The following is a 21,909-nucleotide window of genomic DNA, read 5'->3' as shown; positions in this document are numbered from 1 at the left end:
TGTATGTGATGTGATGTCATATGATGTACGAAATATAGTTGGTCTTTTTCAAAGTTTTTTTGCTGAGTTCGATTACAGCTCTTTCGAGGGATCCTTGTAGTTTACGCCGCGTGACGTATTAAATCCGCATTTTCGAAAGTCTATTTTTGCTTTATTCGCAAGTTTCCTTTGAAATTGTCCTCGAAGTAGTTTCTGACTCATATAAACGGAACGCTTAATCTATCCATATTAAAAAAAATTAGTTAGTCAACATCAGCTTCACTTAAAATCAAAAAAATAAATAAAATTTTAACAAAAAGAAAAACCGACTTCAAACAAAACTCTACTTTAAAACAAATGAATGTGCACTAAAAAGTGTTAAAAATAATTGCGTATTCAACATATTTTTTAGAGTCCTCCTAAATAAAATGAAATGAAAAATATTAGACTACTTAAAAGTCGATTAATGATTATATCATGTAGTTATAATTATTGTTATATTTGGAGTCGGTGTCAGCCAATAAAACCCTACAGTATATCTATCAAAAAACAATACGAGAATACTTTAACAAATATGTTTTTTACAAATTACCTTTTACACAATAATATACTGGATCAATCAAGGGGCTCGTATCGCTTCTTTCTTTTGATTGTTGGGGCAAGGGCACCGTGGCTGACACCGGCTCCAAATATACCAATAACTATAACTACATGATATAATCGTTAATCGACTTTTAAGTAGTCTAATATTTTTCATTTCATTTAACTTAGGAAGACTCTAAAAAATATGTTGAATACGCAATTATTTTTAACACTTTTTAGTGCACATTCATTTGTTTTAAAGTAGAGTTTTGTTTGAAGTCGGTTTTTCTTTTTGTTAAAATTTTATTTATTCTAAGTTTAGAAGGCATTGTACGAATGGTCACGACCTTGTTCTTTCTTACGGTCAACGATCAGTTCCTGCTGTACTCATAAATAGGTATAAACTTTTTGTTCGTATTCGATTGATTCATGCTACGGTATTGTTAGGTTTTAACAGAATCGCATGTTGTATAAAATAACCAATCACGTTTGAGGTAGCAGTCTTGGCATGATATTAAAATAAACTGTCTAAATTACTTTAAATTATTTGTTATTAGTTCAATGCGAACATTCACAAGCTGTATGTATGCTGCGAAGAATTTACCTTGACCAGGTAGGTGTCAACCTTGATGGTAGTTAGTATGACAGAAAACGAGTTTCTCTGCATATACTGACTTATTCATTACAGATGAAATACCCAATACAATTTTACATATACGTATTACTGGATCAAAAACAAACACTTATGCAAAGAAATAAACCATAAGATAAAAGTAATCTGCAAATCGAATTACCCGCGTTCAAAAGGATTGTGTTTGTTTCTCCCGCAAAGGCAGATTATGGTCTTGTCGACAGACAGAACGATCAGAGAGTTGTGCTCCAGCACCACGCCGACTTCGCAGTTTTCCTCTTTACACTTCATCGCCTCGAAGGCGATCGGAGCGAAGAGCATCGAATGGCAGGCACAGAGCACAGGCACTTGACACAGCTGAGTTGGGCGGAAAGGCGCCAACGTTTGGCGCTCGTCACGTTTTGGCGCAGACTGCCGGCCAGCCGACAGTTTTCCTACTGCCCGCGCCGATTCTACGCTGACTATTTGTCAGGCGTCGGCACCAGCACCACGCCTCGCTCACCGCACCGGTGGGTGGCGACTGAAGCACGTACCTCTCCCGTTACCTTATTGCTATGTTATGGGGGCTCGACCTCGCACTGCGAAAGCCCTCCGATAACATTTAGCATAGTCATATTTAAACCACTTCATTCAACTTGACAAGTTTGTATTGCTGGCACGTATCGCATTACTGATTATATTATTATTAGAATGTCTTTAAAACCTGTCCTAGCACATTTACCTTTTCTTAATTACTATTACTCAAAAGTCAAACAGGTTATTGTATGTTTTTTACTAAGTAAGTCGAATTTTGTTGTGATATCGTTAAAAGAAGAACTTTTTTATCAGTTACAATTTATAAGTAGGTAGATAACAATATTACGAAGCCATTGTCATCGCCTTCATTGTCTATTTTTACATTCAACAATAAAACGATCTACTTACAATTTGAATAAATCCAAAGAATAATTGAAAGGCTTTCTTTTAAATGTCGCCATTATCATTTAACAAAAGGAACATAATTATAATAATCATAAATTACTCGCAACACTTTAACAAAACGAGTTTCTTGAAACTACCTAAATTAGAAATGTGTTATTACTGGAGAATATTACAAAACTAAGACTTACTGTCTTACGGTATTGATAAATTAATCCAATATGGGTAATCCTATATTGGAAAAAACAAAAACGAAATATGCTTGGACATTTTTATAGGCGCCTATCATAATTTCTTACGATGGACAAATCGTAATATGTTTTAAATACTAGAATAATAGTTTTGCATTTGGACAAATCACATTGTTGGATTCATTCCAACTTTCTTACATTCTAGCCACATAAACAGTTATAATACAATATATTGTTCCGTCACAGCGTAAATTATTTCCTTCATAAAGAAAATGACGAATACCGTCATTTAAAAATTCCATAATAATTTCTGCCAATAGCAGAACACATTTACAATATATATACATATACGTAAACAGACAGCTGACGGAGGGTTGGTAACAGGGGTTGATTGTCCTCATTTAATTATGAAGTTCCACGAGTATAGTGTACTGTTTCATTTATTCAAATAATTTAATTTAATAGAACGTATCATAAAACATTTACACTACAATTTTTTTTTTAATGAACAAAGTTGACCTGTATAATCGATATTTGCTTCAAATTCCTTTTATCTAGGTATGAAGGTACTTAGTTTACATAACAGAGGACATTGAATAAGACAAAGAGTGTATATTAATGACTGCGAAGAGGGCAAAGTTTGTAAGTACTGAGTTACAGCCAACTCAGTTACTGATATAATATAATAATTAAAAAACAATCTGATTTACAATTTCAATAAAGAATCGTTTGCAAGCAACGATCATTAAACAATTTCATGAATGTATAGAATATATTTTTTAAATGTTCAACAATGTCAGAAATTGTGCAGCAACTAATGAAACTCGGTTAAGAGATAATTTAAGACACGCTGGTTTTATATTTCATTATTTCAAATGAAACGTTTCCAGCCCTCCAGGTGATGTATGGAACTGTATCACCATGTCAAAGCCAAAAGAATTCTAGTCGCAGTTTGTCAAGAGATAGATACAATTTTAACGTTACCTATCATAAACCAGTTTGTACACTGCCACCGCAATGAAATAAGCTATTTTAATTTATCCGCACTATTCCAGAATACCGTTGGGCGGTGATTTGCGATTTAAAACAGCGAACAAAAACGTTAGAGATAAAATTCACAGCTATTACCGCTAAACTATGATGGCCAGGCGGGTAAAAATTGGCTCCTATCCAAATATACCCGGTAGACCTTGGTGGCGCATTGTTGTATAACATGCTTTAATTACTCGTAATCTAGTAGCGTCGTGTAAACTATGCACAATTTTTTAATGGATATATAATAGCCATGAGAACGCTACGTCCTTGATGACAATAAAAACTATTGCGTACGTACTTAAATTAAAATCCTAATTTTCACCTAATGATTTTTTAATTACAAATTATACTTAACAAGCAACCTGGAATTTATGAGACTTTATTAAGAATAAAGAATGCATTTTTTTTACAATTGTAATTGTTATGTGTTCACCTTACTCATGTTATCTCCATTCTACTCGAGACTAATGTCGATTTAAAATTTCAAACTATCACATTTTTATTCTGGCTCTCAAATGTGAAAGAAAATACAAATTGTATTCAATATTGTACGTTATTATCGTTGTTAGTACAAAAAATCAATTTTATGATGCCATTCCAACATCTTACGATAAGCAATTGAATATTTATGTGCAATCAGATTTTATTTATCAAGGAATATACTCTACGTATTCATTTAAACCTGCACATTAAAAATGTCACGAAATATGAAAAATGCCAAGAGTAAAGTAATATTTAAATAATATTCATTTGTTTTTATTATTAGTTATTTTATATTATGCGTAAAATAAATCGGCTTAACTTGATAACACTTATGCACGGCTTCACAAAACCAGTGTGCTAATTAATGTACCTACTGGACGCCATCTTTGGGCAACTTGGTTGTTTAACACGTACTTATTTAAAAGTTAATAATTATTACATTTTCTATAACAATTTTATTGAAAAATAGTCTAAATAAAAATTAAAGTACATATTAATAATAATGTTTCTACTTCGTACAGGTTTGATTAAGATTTATAGATAAAAATGTTTAAGCAATTAAAGACTACTTACATTTTCTTTAACACTCGTCGAAAAGAACGCTTTATTATTGTGATTAACATCTCCACTTTATAACACTTATTTGTAATTATCAAAGAAGATTAAAGTGAAAACTGGTCAGTTAATACGTCGCGAACTAATAATGTTGCGATTACGTCAATTAAAACAAATGATGTGGTCGAGCACCGATTCTTTAATAATCAAAAGTAATCGCTGCGAAAGGACGATAAATTATTTAATCTACCTTCAACATACATAAAATAATCAAAACATTCAACGATCACGATAGAAAGACTGAATGACATAAAACGCACAGCATTAAGCGGTGGGTCTAACGGAATGAAATTGTGTATAGGAATTTCTAATGGAACGCAGATGAGCTCTAAGGGAGGAATTTCGAATATTCATCAAATGAAAGAGTGAAAATTAAGGTGATCTTTTTTAATGACGATATTGGACACACGTTGGTCTTTTACTCATTTGGTACACGGCTAGTGTTGTTGTAAAATTCTTGTATCTTTGACGCCTTGATGTCATGTAAATACTTTTTTATCATTTTTAGACACCTTGACAAATTTAATTCGTCGCAATTGTCGAAGTTATTCCTAACTTCGTTTTCGTCCAAAATATTCCGTCAGTCAATTGGTCGAAAGACAATGTCAAAGTGATTGATGGCTTTAAATATGCGATTATCGAAGTCATTTTCCAATCTCCATTTATTCATTGATCACGTGACCATCGTCAAATAATGAATCATATCCATTCATACAGGTCTTGTCTCTAAGCGAAATGTGTCGGCTATGAGATTCCGTCTAAACCCACTGCTATACGATAAATAATTGCAAGTATTGTTATGAAATTATATCTTAATTCGTCATATCTCTTGTTTTATCTATCGGGAATTTGCTGTGTTCATTGAAAATATAGAATTTATTAGTTTTTTTTATTTTGTTTCCTTGTAATTTTTTATCAACAAGATTCGCTTTCATCGTTTTTAAAAAAATATGTAAAGAAAAGTATCTAAGTGCAGAATTACTTTTTTAACATATGTCTATTATACAAAAGAAGATTAATCCGATATACAAAAATAGAAACAGAAGATAAGAATAAGCTCAGTATAGAAAGGACTTAAGCAATAACCGTTTATAAATCCTTGGATACAAGCATCTGACTCGGCCGCTCTATTGCCTTGAGCTCATGATTAGTAGAATTGTCTGAAATGCGAGGCGATTTCTGCCGCAGCAATTACATCATCGAACAGATGTTAGGTAATTGTTAATAGGACACGTAACATTTGACACGGAACTATTTAATCTGAAGTTACACGAGGTTACTTCGTTTACACGATGTCCTGATGTTAATCCGAGGTGTAGACGAAATGTCACATGAAATTATTCAATACGATATGTTTATGACGCAGACTGACCAGACAAGTGTGAAATTACACTAGCGACTGAGAATGCAACAAGTCTTGGTAAAATGCCAAAAGTATCAAAATTATCATTTCAATATTATACGTAGTTATGATGTTAAAGAAAAAAAACAATCACATAATAAAATATTTATTATTTTTTTATAACTCAAACCATCGTCCGTGACTAAGGACTTAAATGTTCTGTAATTAACCTTTGATAATTATGCACGCTTGATTGAACATTTGTTGAGATCGGTATAGGTATTTATTTTAAAAATCCAGATAATAGTCAGCAGTTTTGAGTCCATATACACATACAGACTAGTTCATACAGTAAAGTGCGGAAAATTTGTGCAGATACAAATTTACAATTAAAAAAAACACTTTGTTATTTCAGATTTTATTTTACATGGAAAACAAATTATGTCATATTTTTGAAATTGCAATCACTAATAGAATCTTTTTTAAATTGGATGAAGAGTAGCATTTGATTAATGGCAAAATATGACCTTGTTACTTACCTATAGTAATTAATTATTATATGAATACTTATAGAATTTTTAAATGAATTTATATAGAAATGCACTTATGTATGTGTGAAATGTATGTATGTACATTTGAAGTAATTACTACAACCGACTAATACCTTATATGTATATGGTAATAGTGTACTATGTATTCTATTTGTATCACGTATTCTATTTGTGGTTACGACCTCGAGAAAATTGTTCTAAATATGATTGCCAAATATTATAAAGTCATAACGGTTGATGAATATGGAATCTCACTTTGCTTTTACTCTGATTGAATCTAATGCAAATGCTTTTTGGTTTATTGATTCATGATATTCATCTTAGCTCTAGAAGATAACATCCTTAACTAATTTACTAGTTATCAATTTCTCATTTTCAGATCAATATATTCAGCTATTACATATTAAATTATAAGATTACAATACTCGTACAACTTTTCAACGTGTAAGAACTCATAAAACTAAAGTGATGCTTCATGTTAGATTTTTATAACATTTTTACGACGACGATTTAGATTCTACAAATCGATATTATGTCCGATTACCACATTTATTTTTATCGATATTATAATAATTCATATTTCTTGCAACGATGATAAAACTACTTCAATTCGATTTTCGATTTCTCAACATTGTATGGGGACTAAATATTCTGGGTTTCTCATGACTGCTTACGCCTGACTACTTTTGCAAAAAATACAGTAATTTAAAGAGAAATATAGTTCTTGCACTCACTTGATTGTGAGAGCCAGCAGCACAATTATGAGCCCAACGAGGGCCATGGCAATCACTACACCTCCGATCATGTAATTCGCATCATTCGGGGCATCTGAAACAAAAGAATTGCAGTCTTATTAATAGTGATATAGAGCAGAAAACTTAATAAACTTAAACATTAAATAAGGATGTCTGTGGTAAAGAAATATGAAATAAATAATAAACAACAAATACTGTGGTTTATATCAGATGTATCTGATATAATGTTACCGCAAAAAAAAACTGGTTTAAAAATGATTATTACCGTGATGCAGACCTCATCACCGATAAAATTTAAACCTACAACAATATATAATACGTATTTATAATTATCATTATGATATATATTTTATCAATACACAGAGTTTAACATGTACATGTTCTAGAGATGCATGAGTTGAACGTGATTTTAAATAATATTATGTAAAATATACATTTAATTAAGTCAAAACATTTCAATATATTCTGAGATCAATTGTGAAATAAATTACGTCTATTTACTTCCATTTGTTTTTGTAAACGAAGAATGTAAGGTTTTCCAGGCGTAGCTTATTTTTTTTCGTTTCTATGTGTATATGTATTTTTTTCTATGTGTTATTGTATATGTACAATGTACTCAAACCGCTTCATACCAGTTTTTATTAACCGTACCACTTTGCACCAATTGTACCGCATTGTATCCTCAGGCCGCGGACGAATCGATAATGAGGGAAAACACTAGAATTACAAAGATCGATGCCGTGCGGGACACGGTACAATAACAACTGCAATTTGTTACACATTAAGCAATATCTTTGTTCTTTGAATCTCTGCTTGCACTAATGATATACCTACTACAGATTATATATATTTTATAACTAACCATAAAGATAAAAAATAACGGTAGCTTAAGTTCGTAAAGGAAAACAGTCTTTATAATTGTACCCACTTGAAAGTACTCGGGAGTAAAATTTTGATTGTGATTAAAAATAATACTTCCAATCACAGTTCTAATTTGAATTTACAAATTGTTTTTTTTTTTAAATTTATTGTCGATGTATTAATTATTTTATATGAGAGGTGATAAGGCTGAAAATTATTCGAATAATAAATGAATATTAATCAAGGCTAACAGACGAACTTGCACATACATAAAGGTTTACAGGTCTAAGAACTTACAGGTCATTGATCTTTGGCATTATTTTCAATGTTTTTTTTTTATTTTTATACAGGAAAAACATCTTAAATTATTTGAAGGCTGTAATGTAATTGGGAGGCCAAAGAACTATGTACATAAAATACGATACACTCGTCGTTTTTTTCATCACATATTATGTCCATATTTTTATTAATATTATTCTAATAAATTCCAAATTCAAAATTGTTATCATTATTAAAAATCGTAATAGGAACTAAGCATCGGAAAATAATGCGTCTTAAGCGCAATATGCTCCCGAGTGCAGGCAGTTTTCCCAGGATCTCCCCAAAAAAGATTCTTAGGAGAACTTCTGCGGGCCCTATACTTACGTAATGATTTTTTGAACACCTTAATTTCTAACATTTGAACAAAATCTCTTCAGACAAATCAAGTGCCATCTTTCCTTATTTTTTTATTATTTTTTCTCCTTCAAAATAATTCTGTTCAAAGTAAAAACAGATATCAACAATGTTAGGTAATTGATAAGGAAATTAAAAAGTTACTAAAGTTAGAATAATAATTTCAAAGAGTTTGTATTGTAAAAACTAATTACTCCTACTTATAAAATGATAAAAGTTATGATACCTTTAGATAATAGCGTTTTATTTCGTAAAACGTTATGGTTTCCTCAATATATTGCAGTTATAATAAAATAACTTATATAACAAAACGAGTCGTATCTGAAGGTTATACTGAAGACACGTGTAATAATTAAAATATTTCATATTTATTTTAACCCCTAATAAAGACAATCCCTAAATCAAAAGATATGATTTGTTAATAATTTAAAGTCAAAATTACGATTGAGATATTCTGAAAGAATTGCCGGACAGCACGACAGTTTGTAAAGGAGATTGCATTAAAAATATCAAAATGTTCGTAATAAGTGTCTGCTTAAGCCTACTTCGCTGTCACAATGATATGCCTTACTGACCTCCAGGCTACTGACAATTGACTGACAGATAGCCCAATAACTTTACGGAATATCAACCTAGGTCCTTGTGATCTTAAGTTAGACATGAGAACAACGTGACAGTTATCAGTTGCTTAATCAAAATACATTTTATTTAAATTGATTGTTATAAGCGCGAACAGAACTCATAAGTAGTTGATCTTGAAGCTGCCAAAATTGTAATAAGCAATACAGCAAAAACAAAGTAAATATGCATAATTATGTGAATTGTTTGAAGTAAAAAATTTATATAACATTATGTCTGTTTAATACAGACATAATGTTATATAAATCGACCTCCACGCTTTTTATTATATATATTACAGTCTTATATAGAAAATTATATTTTTTATATGTGATTTGAAATAATGTTAAAATAAAATTTTAGTTTATTCCTTAGTCAATTAAAACGACATTTTATAATATACGAGAATACCTTGTCCCAGAAAGGATGTATTTACTTAACTGAGACGGAAATTGTAATTATTTTTAGAATACTTAAGTAAATGAAAGAACTTAAATCATTCAATAGGTATAGAAGTAGACCTAGACATTTACTTTTTAAAGGGATATCAGTATTTTTAAATACAAGAGCAACATAGGGTATTAAAGCCAGTCTTCCCTAGATTTTATTTGTAGTTTATATATTTTAAATAAAGCATTTCTAAATAATACGTTATAGATATATTTATTATTAAATAATGTTCCGATAAGATAAAGGATTAGACACAAACAAATTTTAATCAGATACTTTTATTACTAGGTAATGTATTTTATTGTGTAGCCGAGTAATTCCAATAAAATCTGTTCAAGATAACGATAATAAACATAAACAGTAAATATTATTATATTATTTAGCATAAATAAATCAATGATAAAGATTAGCAAATCAAATTTAGAATACATTTGAAAATATTTACTTACTTAAAATAATTGGTCATACTATTATTATCGGTTAATTATGTGTGTTACAGTTTAATTTTGGTTATATAAATTAAATAAAACATGACTCAGTCAAAGTGTATAATGACCACAGTACTGCGAAGTCAGGTGTGCCAGTGCATCGTCCTCGCGATCTGGGGTTAATGCTCCTATCCTATCACCTAGGGATACTTATCCAGATATATTTTTACAAGTTTAAACAATTTAATCAGCGTAAAGATGATAAATGATAAATAAATTAAATTAACATTGTTTTTAAGCATAACATATTAAACAATTTCAATAGTTATTTATACCTGCCAAGTCAATGCTAATTCTATGTAAGGAAATAATTACAATTCAACTAGAACAAATTACTAGATGCCTTACATATTGTGTATTTCAATTGATACTTAAATAATATATATTTAATTAGATTTAAAACGGATAATTTGGAAATTATTGCTGTCCATTAAACCTACTACTGGCAAACATGTGTATAGACTAAGTTAGTCTATTCCTGATTATTTTATATCGCTTTGTTATGTTTGGCACATAATACATGGCAGCTTAGAATCCACGTTTGACGGCTCATTGAAATTGTAAGGAATAGCTTATATTTCTTAAGCTGGCTTCCCACGGCATGTGATTTCACGGGCCGCAGTGAGCTAGCTCGCGCTGTAGCACCGTGGGAAGCGTGTCGCCCGTGCTAGCAAACTCACTCTCATACCTAGTAAGGGATCTTAAGATTTATCTGAATTCGGTAACATAAAACTGATTACACACTATCAATATCATGTTGCATATTTGCCGGCCAGACTTCAACTATACAATTGTTATATTCTGTTATTGAGCAACAAAACCTTCACTCCTGTGAACGCCAGACCGATCAATCATCCTCAATATTTATATATAATTTGTAATAATTAATGACTTTTCTCTTCTTTAAAAAACGTTTCTAAACTAAATAACATAACGTAGTAAAAAGGCAACGTCCAGATAAGCCTCATGTATTCCATCTTTCTAATGTTTTATATGTATTTTTAATAGCTCCGCATAACGGTCGAATTTTCACGAATTCACTATCTCTAGTATTTTTTTTATACTGGCATATGTATTATATATATATTATGAGTGTTCTTATTAAAGTAAGTAATACATTTTATATTAATGTATATTTATTTTTTATTTCTACCACAACGGTCCTAGAATAAGAAGAGTAATAGTTAATACTTATCGAGGCAGTAACGTATAAAATTCGTTACACTTTACACTTGTTTAATCATTTAACGTATACATAGCTTTATTGATTTCCGTAACTGAACACGTAAAACCTTACACATGAAAATTACCGCGAATGGCATCTAGATACATAATATGTTTTCGTCAGCAATATTCAACTTAATATTTTCACACTAGTGTCGATTCTTAGAAACCATTTAGTTGTATAGCCCGTCTTATACTACTTGGAAAAAATAATTAATTATAAAAAACCGACGTAATTTCCGAACAACGATCTTATTTTTTATTTAAAACTTTGATGTCAATAAACTTGTTCACCTATAATATCCTCTGATACAAAAAAAATGGAAATACACATACAATTAAATTAACAAAAGAGTTTATCTATATAATATGTTTATAAAAAAGATGAAGAGTTTGTATGGTTACCTTATTCTCTGATTCCAAAGAAGGCTTAATTAGTATTGTTTAGACCACCTTCCTTATACATATATACAAAACTAGTAGTTGCCCGCAGTTTCTCTCCCTTTTCAGGGTGTTGGTTGTCATGTGTTAGGTAAAAATATGTCCTGTCTTGGGGTTCATATTTGCTTCATACAAAATTTTATGAAATTCGGTTCAGCGGTTTGGTCGTGAAAGAGCGACAGTCAGTCAGACAGACAGAGTTACTTTCACATCGATAATATTAATATAGATTAAACATTTCCTAAGTCGCCTTACTTTGGAAACCTAGATGTTAAACATAATTTCCTCCAATCGGAACTCGGCAATACAAAGTAACTACTCCAGTTTAGTGGTTGAATACATGAGTGGGTGCCAACTGTCTAAATAAAGCTTGCATAAAGCTCAACTTGCAAGGAAATATTTCATTAAATTATAAATTATTCATTTCCATTAAAAGTTGATATGTACCTTATGTAATTACTTTATTGTTACAATTGTCTAACTGATGCAATATTATTACCTCCAATTGCGTAGCCATATAGAAATGTATTATTGATTTTAATCAAGCATACACACTTTTAAACGAGTTTCTCATAAAGTTTTTTATTGTTAATTTAATCATATATATTTCACGTGTGTGTTTTTTATACAAGGATTGCATTGTAATGATTTGTGCAATATATTAATTTATCGTTTAAATTCATATAAAAGTATAGTATATCTTGCATTGATTAGTATACCTACATAATTACACGTATCGTGTGTCACGGCTTTATAATTGGCGCCGTCTAGCCTTTAAATATGCTAGATTAACGTTTTTATCATTCCACGTGTAACCTTTTTCCACAAAAGGCTCAATAGTCTCAACGCGACTACTGACAATGCGGATTCTGCATAAAAGAAATCTAAAAGTAAATAAAGCGCTTTATTTAAGCGAAGAGTTGAATGTAAATTAAACTGCAATTTCCTGACATCGCGCTTTAAAGAGACGATGGGATTTTTAGAAATACATAAATCATAACAATAATCTTATTTAAGGAAGTATAGTATAAATTAATTAAGAATTAATTATAAATTTAATTTGAAAGAACTTGACACCGAATACGTTAGGTGTACATTGAAAATTATATCTTTCTAACATCTTTTTGTAGCATAAAAAGTGTCGCATTAATATCTTACAAGGAGTACTAATACAATAATATCAAATTAAACAATATCAGAGTATGTCACACGGTGGCTATCTCTCTTTACAGCCGCGCGTGACATTTTTTAGTGCTTTCATACAATTAAGCGGCGAAATCCGGTTCGAAGCACGTTTATATCACGAAACTCAACGGCTGTGTATTGAATGCTATTGCGTCAATGTTACAGATTCCTCATAATCACAAAACAGACGAGAAATTTCAACAACATCATGTATATGGAACGGTAATTAACCGTGACTTAAATATTTCCATAGATATTATCTTTTTTATCTGAACCAGTTACCTTTTTATGTCACTGAATTAATACATTTCTCCTCATCCAGAATTTTATTATTAAATTGCAGTCTGATTTGTTGTCAAAAGAGCGGCATGAAGTATTTACTTAATATAAAATAATATAAATTATTAAAATAATTATAATTTTAGGTCAATACAATCAATTCTTTTCTGGTTTCAATCCGGTTCCTACTATTATTGATCGTGTAGACTAGCCTAAAATGTATTCATAATACAGAAAACGTATATAATTATTTTATCATCACGTATTGTAGTAGATAGGTAAATTATATAACGCGAATCGTTCCATTTCAATCTCTACATTTTTACATACAAATTTGATTATTAATAATTTAATTAATTAATGGTGATACTTAATTAAACATATGGAAAACCTTATTGACTGTTTTACTATTGGACTGTTTTAATACAAATTGTATAAAAACTCGAGCAATGTAAAAGTATTTAGATAAAAAAATATTCTCAATACATCGGTAAGGAATCTGTAAAACTAACATTTGTGTGTACAACGAGATATAGATCAGAACAAATGTCAGTAAACAAGAGAAGCATATCAGACACACTTCAGTTAAAATAAAATGATTCAATATTTGTTAAACGTACGGTAGTCATCGATACAAATATAAATTTCGTTCGGTTAAATAAAACCGTTACTGTAATCGATTTGAACGGTAGTGAAAGTGACTTACTTTCAAGCGAAAATTCGTGTCAAAACGGTGTACAATTTATGTTCTGTAGCGGAATGGAATATAAATAAAAGCTTAACTAACATTATTTAATATCAATTTATTAAATAACGGACAGGTGATATCTTCCTTTTATTAAAAAAAGGTACTAGAAATGTTGTTTTTATTTGCATCTAACAAAGACGTAACGGGTTATGCAAGGAAAACGATACAATATATTATTTCAATTTGTGTCAAATAATCAAGTATATAGGTTTTCGTGAAATAGACAAAAATATTACATTTTAACGTAATCGTTCACGTTTCATATTCTATTTATAAAAGATCAATCGTTAAAATGGGTCATATTAAATTTCGCTTACAGACAACTAATAAAAAGTACTTTTTGGTTTCATCTGTAGAGATAAAGGTTTGAAAAAGTATTTAACAAGATATTAAAATGTAAGTACTTAAATACTAACAATAAAAATGCTCTTTCATCAAAATTTATATTGCTAATTTATTTAGGGCATAAAACGCATAAGATATGTACCGCTAAACAAAAGTATTTAGTATGTATTGTTGTGTTCCGGCTTGAAGGGTGAGTAAGCCAGCGTATCAACAGTCATAATCTATTTGAAAGAGAGTCACAGTGTGTGTTCGGGGCACATGTCGAAAGCATGATTCAAATTATAATTTAAATAGCATTTTTTTCTATCGAATATCTTTGCTATATTTACATAAAACGTAGAAAATAAATTCCAAAATTTAAATTAATTCTCAATAGAATAATATGGATTCCGTTTTCAATTTACTTAATAAATGGAAACAAGAATATTTTCTATATTAAACACTATACACATATTTGTCGCGTCCTGTTGTAGACTCGTTTTATGAATTGCTAAACTTTTGACCAGATGATAATTTTATTTCCATGTGTTAAGAATGTTAACGATGTATTATAAATTATTTCATAATAAGCCTCGGTTTCTCGGCTGATAATATAAATCGGAATTTAAAAAAAAGTCGAATTATTTCCCATAATGTCCTTTAGTTACCTGAACATTAAATACGTATAAACTATTTAAATGTTGCCCTGTGTAACTCAACTTGTACTTTAACACATAATTTAACACTTTAGTATCTGCGAGAAATTTATATCGACAGCTGTAATTTATTGAGACCAGGGGTCAGACAGGCCGGATATTACTTATTATATATTGTAAGCTGTTATACATATTGTTTCCTTAATTAGTCATATTAGTCATTTGAATGTATAGGGCTTGTAATTGAAATGTTACAAATTTTCAAGCGAAATGAACAACATAATACCTACGCGGATAATTTCGAAGGACAATGATTCGTACATATTAATGCAATTAAATTTTATTAAAACAAATAATTCAGAGATTTTTAAATGTGATCTCATCTATCTGTCATAGGAAGTTGATTGTTATAATTAAAATACCAATGCATTTGAACATTCAAAAATATATGGTTACTCTGATAAAATACTTATATTTATATAGTTAAATATATAGTAATGGAGTATATAGGATACACGATATACATACAACAGCTAGTACAGAGCTTTGGTGGAGCTATTATCATTAGAGACTGTCATATCGTTTGCCGTCACGGCAAACGAGTCAGTTTTACCAAAGGCGTGCCAATACTTGTTTCAAATCAAAACCCATTGGCTCTCATAACTGATGTCAACATCGATACGATTATTTAATGAATTAAATGAAGAACGACTTTCACTATTATCCTATGACACGTGATTTCTTTTGACGGAAGAGTGGTCCCATTAAAGAGAAAGCAACGGTAATTACTGAGAATCGGGCTGGAATAAAACATGTCACTGTTGCTTGGGAAGTATCAAGTTAGTTTATTTATTCTGTTCGTATCCGATGTATTAACATGTCATATACATATCCTATATGTACATTTAGTAATGAATACTTTAATCTATTAGTAAAATAATTTGCTGAATTTCCTTAATACCTTTATACGATATATCGTGCATAACTACGCTGATGAGAAATCCTCGTTTGTATCACAAAGATATAACCCTGTATTAGTAATTAGGATAACGCGTGAATACTAAATTCGTTATGTAATTATTCGACGTGGAATTTCTTTTCTATTAAACAGAGTTATGAAATTTCGAGTATACAATTTGTAAAAGGAAATTCATGGAAAACACGGAAGTAGCGTTAATATTTCAGACACAAATAATCAAAATCTGAATCAAATTAGAAGTATAGATCAAATCTAAACAAAGTTTAATAAAAACGATAGTCGTTTCAGAAACCTAGAACTTATGAACATGATTTGGCATTAGAATCCATTTTATTTTAGTCTGCAACTTTATAAAATAGCCACTACCCAAAAGCAGAAGCGAATTAATCATATTATACACAAAAAGCCATCTAAACCAAAATAAAAAACTGAACGGCTAGTGGAAGTATATGGTTCCAAAAAAAATATTTGTTTACACTTACCCAATTTGATGGGGCTTCGACCTTAAATAATCTTTGTATTACCAACCTAAATTGATGATCTAGATTTAAAGAGAAACAAACAAATATCTAGTACATTCTAGATCAAAAGACACGCATTACCACGATTTTATTCAGGTTAAAAGTCTTCAGATTTCTCTTACGAAATCATTTTCCGTGACGTAAATGTTAAGTAGTACGAATGTAATATCGTACCGATTTGTATCTTCGATTATTTTCTATATGAAGCCCGAAGTAAAATAAGGGAGAGGAACGAACGGCAAGGAACGCTTACCCTTTAGGATTAAAATAGACCGTACATTAAACTTGTTGACTATATCGTATATTTAAATATGTACTATTCAAGAGTACGCTCTAAGATTCCGATCTGGTGCATCAGCGCTAAATGATTAGTCAGTATTCTAACGCTAAAAAATGTATTTAAATATATACACGAGGTATATTTGAATATAACTCTAATATTTACGGAAATTATTAAGTAAATAATATCATAAGTTAGAAAAACAGATATAAATATTAAATTATGTTATAATAATTTTTCCGTTTATACTTTAGTAATTGTTAATACCCGATGTTGTTGTTTTCTTTGGATTACATAACATAATTGTAAAATAGACGATTTTTACGTCATAATATTATGTAAAAGTACAGTGTAATTGCATGGCATTAGGATTATCAATATTCAATAATAATAAATGAATTATACATATATACAAATAAATAATAAGTATAATAAATATCTTTTGATCGTAACCTGAAGTATGTTGTATAATAAAGTACCGATAATTACGTTACTTTTATCATTTAAATTAATTGCATGCAACGCGGTTAAGTAATTACATATTTTGCTAAGTCATATTGTAACTTTTTTACTGTATATAGTTAATTAAATATGAGTATCTTTAATATGCCAAAGCGGTCAAATAGAAAATATTTATTATGTGTAACTACACCAAAGATCTTTACCGATCTAAGTCAGAATCAAAGATGGCTGCAGTCATAGTGAAAAATAAAGTATACACTTGGATGAGAATATTGGTATTGTACACCTACCTGATAAAGATATGAGTTGAGTCTAAGACTAAACTAGACTTTTTTTATACAACTACTTATTCACATAATGTAAATGACTACTTGTGAGTAATTAAAATTGCAAATGAATATAAATTGTTTTATTTGCTTGATTGTATGAAGTAATTACAAGAAAAAATCCATAACTGTTACTTTTTTTGTCGAAATAAGTACGTTTACATATTTATTTATTAAGACTCAGAACAGTAGTAGTAAAGTTCTACCACTTTTTAAAACTGGAAACAGAAGCGATCCCGGTAATTACAGGCCTATTTCCATACTCCCATCCTTAAGTAAAATTTTCGAAAAAAATATTTTAAATCAATTTCTCGTCCATTTCGGTACAAATGCTATTTTTCATGGTGAGCAATTCGGTTTTAGAAGAGGTCGCTCGACAACTGATGCGGGAATTGCGCTTCTCAAACATATTTACGATGCTTGGGAGAAATCACAGAACGCTATTGGAGTATTCTGTGATTTATCTAAAGCATTCGATTGTGTAGAACACGAAACGCTTCTTTATAAGCTCAAATATTACGGTGTTAAAGGTAAAGCTCTTGATCTCATCGCTTCATATTTAAGTCAAAGAATCCAGCAAGTTTTCATTAATGGAATAAAGTCTTCTGGATCTACGTTAAAAATGGGAGTTCCACAAGGTTCAATTTTGGGTCCCTTTCTATTCCTAGTATATATAAATGATCTTCCTTTCTATGTTAAGGGTATTTGTGATATAGTGTTGTTTGCTGACGATACTTCGCTGATTTTTAAGGTTGACAGGAAAAAAAATGACTATGACGATGTGAACGGTGCATTATCACAGATACACAATTGGTTTACGGTAAATAATTTAGTTTTGAATGCTCAAAAAACAAAATGTGTAGTTTTTACCCTACCTAATGTTAGCAAGCAAAATTATAATATATCTTTAAATGGTGACCGTCTTGAAGTAGCTGATACTACGGTGTTTTTAGGAATAGAATTGGATTCCAGACTTCAGTGGACTTCTCATTTATCATCCCTAACAGGAAGACTCAGCTCCGCAACATACGCGGTTAGAAAAGTTAGACAACTAACTGATATTGATACCGCTCGTTTAGTTTATTTTGGTTATTTTCACAGTATTATGTCATATGGCATATTACTTTGGGGTAACGCTGCAGATATTGAATCTGTCTTTATTTTACAAAAGAGAGCAATTCGGTTTATTTATAATCTTGGAGCTAGAGACTCTCTTCGGGATGTTTTTAACAGAGTAGGAATACTTACTGTTGCGTCGCAATATATTTACAACAATATCATGTATATTCACAGTAACATTGATCACTTTGATAAAATCAGTGATAATCATTGTATATGCACTAGAAGTAAGGATAAACTTATAACGCCAAGTTTCCGACTCCGCAAAGTCAATGGATCCTTCTTGGGGCAAGGTATCCGTTTCTATAATAAAATTCCGCAGAAATTTTTAACTTTGCCGTTTAGTAAATTCAAATCGTTTGTAAAAAATACATTGGTAGAAAAAGCATATTATTCGATACAAGATTTTGTAGATGATAAAAAAGCGTGGAGTTAATACCTGTTGACTTCCAAGCTGGATACATTAATTGAAATAATTGTATTTAATTAACATGACGTTGTATTTTTTAAATGTTAAAAAAGAGTAACTACTGAGTTTCTTGCCGGTTCTTCTCGGTAGAATCTACTTTCCGAACCGGTGGTAGCTTCACTTAATTGTAAAATGACGATTCAAAAGTGCTTATAAAAGCCTACTTGAATAAAGTTTATTTTGATTTTGATTTTGATTTTTTTGAGTAAGTATTTGATATATTAAAAGTAACTAAATAATCGAAAGTATAACCGACCTTTAATTTTCAACTTTGAGTTGCGAAATGTTCATCCTTTTACTGATCATAACTGTCAACAACGAATGATGAATATTTAACAATTTTAATACGACTTGACAGCAATTTGTACAGAAAACTTTTTTTTATAAAGCGTAATGATTAAATCGCATGACTCAAACAATTAAGTAGTAGGCTCTCAGTCCCTTGAATAGTTAAAATAGAAATTATACCGTAGCGTTTCGAAAAGAAGTCAACGGTCAAGGCTTGCATTTTAAAGTGATTGCAGTCTGACTTTACGTTAGGAGTCGAGATGGCCCAGTGGTTAGAACACGTGCATCTTAACCGATGATTGCGGGTTCAAACCCAGGCAAGCACCGCTGTTTCATGTGCTTAATTTGTCTTTATAATTCATCTCGTGCTCAGCGGTGAAGGAAAACATCGCGAGGAAACCTGCGTGTGACAAATTTCATAGAAATTCTGCCACATGTGTATTCCACCAACCCGCATTGGAACAGCGTGGTGGAATATGTTCCAAACCTTCTCCTGAAAGGGAGAGGAGGCCCGTAGCCCAGCAGTGGGAATTTACAGGCTGTTGTTGTTGTTGTTGTTGTTTACGTTAGGATACAAATAATATTTATGGATTCCAATACCGGCATATTAATCACATTTATAATTTCAAATGTTACTTGATTGGCATATCGGCTTGCTGTTCAGCCAAAGTAGTAAGTCAAGTTCCAATCGGTACAGAAAGTAAGGACCAGTGAATGGTTGCAATTTGCATCATAAATATGCCATATAATACTTTCCATATAACTAGTATATAATTTTTCTACGGTTTACCACAAACTTAAACATTTCGCGTGAAATCGTCGAACACCTACAAATACCTTTAATACCTTCGCAGAATTTTATACACCGGTTCTTCTGCAAGGTCTGAGACATTCCTTTCCGATTTTTGACTATCAGTAAGTATGTTTATGCAAGCAATAGCAAGTATTCACAAAAATAATAGTTAGTGCTTTATTTCGTAGTAAAATATAGGTTTATATATAGATAAATAAAGTTTTAATGCTTGCGACTCGACTATACGCAATAATTATTATTATAAATGTTACCGTTAGGGCTATTCTGTAACAAGGAACTCGAATATCATGGCAGAGCGCTAGTCTGGAATGACAGAATGTGGTATGTGACATTGACCATATTAATTATAAAATTTATAAGACATACCTCTACGTATCAAAATGGCGTATCGCTGTAAGTTAGCTGTCAAGATTTCACAAGCGAAATACAAAGTGAAAACTTGCAGAATCGCACGTCTTCTAGCACTGTCATGTAAAACGAGGTTTTAATTAAGAATTAAGAGTCAAAAACGAATTATGAGACTGGATAGGTTAGGTTACTAATGGTATTAAATATACGTTGGTCTGTTTAAAGAGCAAGGAGTTACGTGTGATCTAAATATACATACTGTATAAATATATTTATATGATGAAGAAGACGTCACTAAGTGCATTGAACTAAATCACCGTCTCTATTCGGGTCATATCCATGAAGTCTTCACAGCGCTTGTTTCCGAGTAAAAACTCTGACTATCTTGTGTAATATTATGTGCGAAGTCTCACTTACGTTTATGAATCATAAAGTACGACGAGCCCATACCTATCTACAATATTTACATCATTATATTCAACATCTGGCGGAAAGAAGTCTGCTTGTGTATTTATAAAGTGTCCATATTGTATCCGTTTCCTCTAAACTTAATTTGTGTTACCTGTATACGAGTGTTTGTTGTTTAAACATAACCATCATGTATTCTGTTAAATGTTTTTATTATGTACAGTATTAAATATTAGCCACATAGAGACCGCTTATTAGTGTTTGTACAGTATTCGAAGGTTGTCTGAAAGAAATACCATATCTTCGAAGATTTTTTTATATAATCACGCGATATCTAAATCAAATACAATCAATATTCATGTAAATATTTAATAGGAACTACTTAATGTACATTAATACGTACGTGCAATAAAAATAAAAGCTACACAACTACCACGCATTCGACTCGGCTTATATTTATTAATTAAAGATTTATATATTTTTTTAAATGTTGAATTACGAATATTAAATTATTATTATCTTGACATTTAATAGCAGCTTGTACATATTCCGTTATGAGGTTGTATCTGGTTCTCCAATATACTTGATTTCCGTTACCGTCAAGGGCTCGCCTGGCGCCGTCCTGACGCGCTCGAACGGTAATGAGGACAACTACAGTGGATGTGAAAAGTACACCATGCGTGAAACTAGTGTATCGAAAAATCGACCAAACATCACTAATGTATCCATACACCCCAAATATGACATATTTAAAATGTTCTTCTTATATTCTATATACTTAAATGTAAACACGTCACGTAACCAGTCACCGGGTAGACTTTATCATGAGAGTAGAAATCCTACATTGATAATTAGTTACTACAT

General features: G+C 30.8%; 1 protein-coding gene across 5 annotated transcripts in view; it reads right to left on the bottom strand.

The window, feature by feature from the left end:
* LOC124532510 overlaps window positions 1–21,909 on the bottom strand; it is a 167,290-nt gene that overhangs the window by 7,209 nt on the left and 138,172 nt on the right. For 4 of the 5 annotated variants that reach the window (XM_047107422.1, XM_047107423.1, XM_047107424.1 and 1 more), the window contains one exon: window positions 7,062–7,155. In XM_047107422.1, the coding sequence (XP_046963378.1) occupies window positions 7,062–7,155 (94 nt within the window). Of the gene's footprint in view, window positions 1–1,355; window positions 1,714–7,061; window positions 7,156–21,909 lie in introns of those variants that run through there. The other variant, XM_047107426.1, reaches the window with a different exon arrangement.

The sequence above is a fragment of the Vanessa cardui genome, chromosome 9, assembly GCF_905220365.1.
Source record: "Vanessa cardui chromosome 9, ilVanCard2.1, whole genome shotgun sequence".
NCBI lineage: Eukaryota > Metazoa > Arthropoda > Insecta > Lepidoptera > Nymphalidae > Vanessa > Vanessa cardui.
This window is presented reverse-complemented; position numbering and strand designations above follow the sequence as displayed.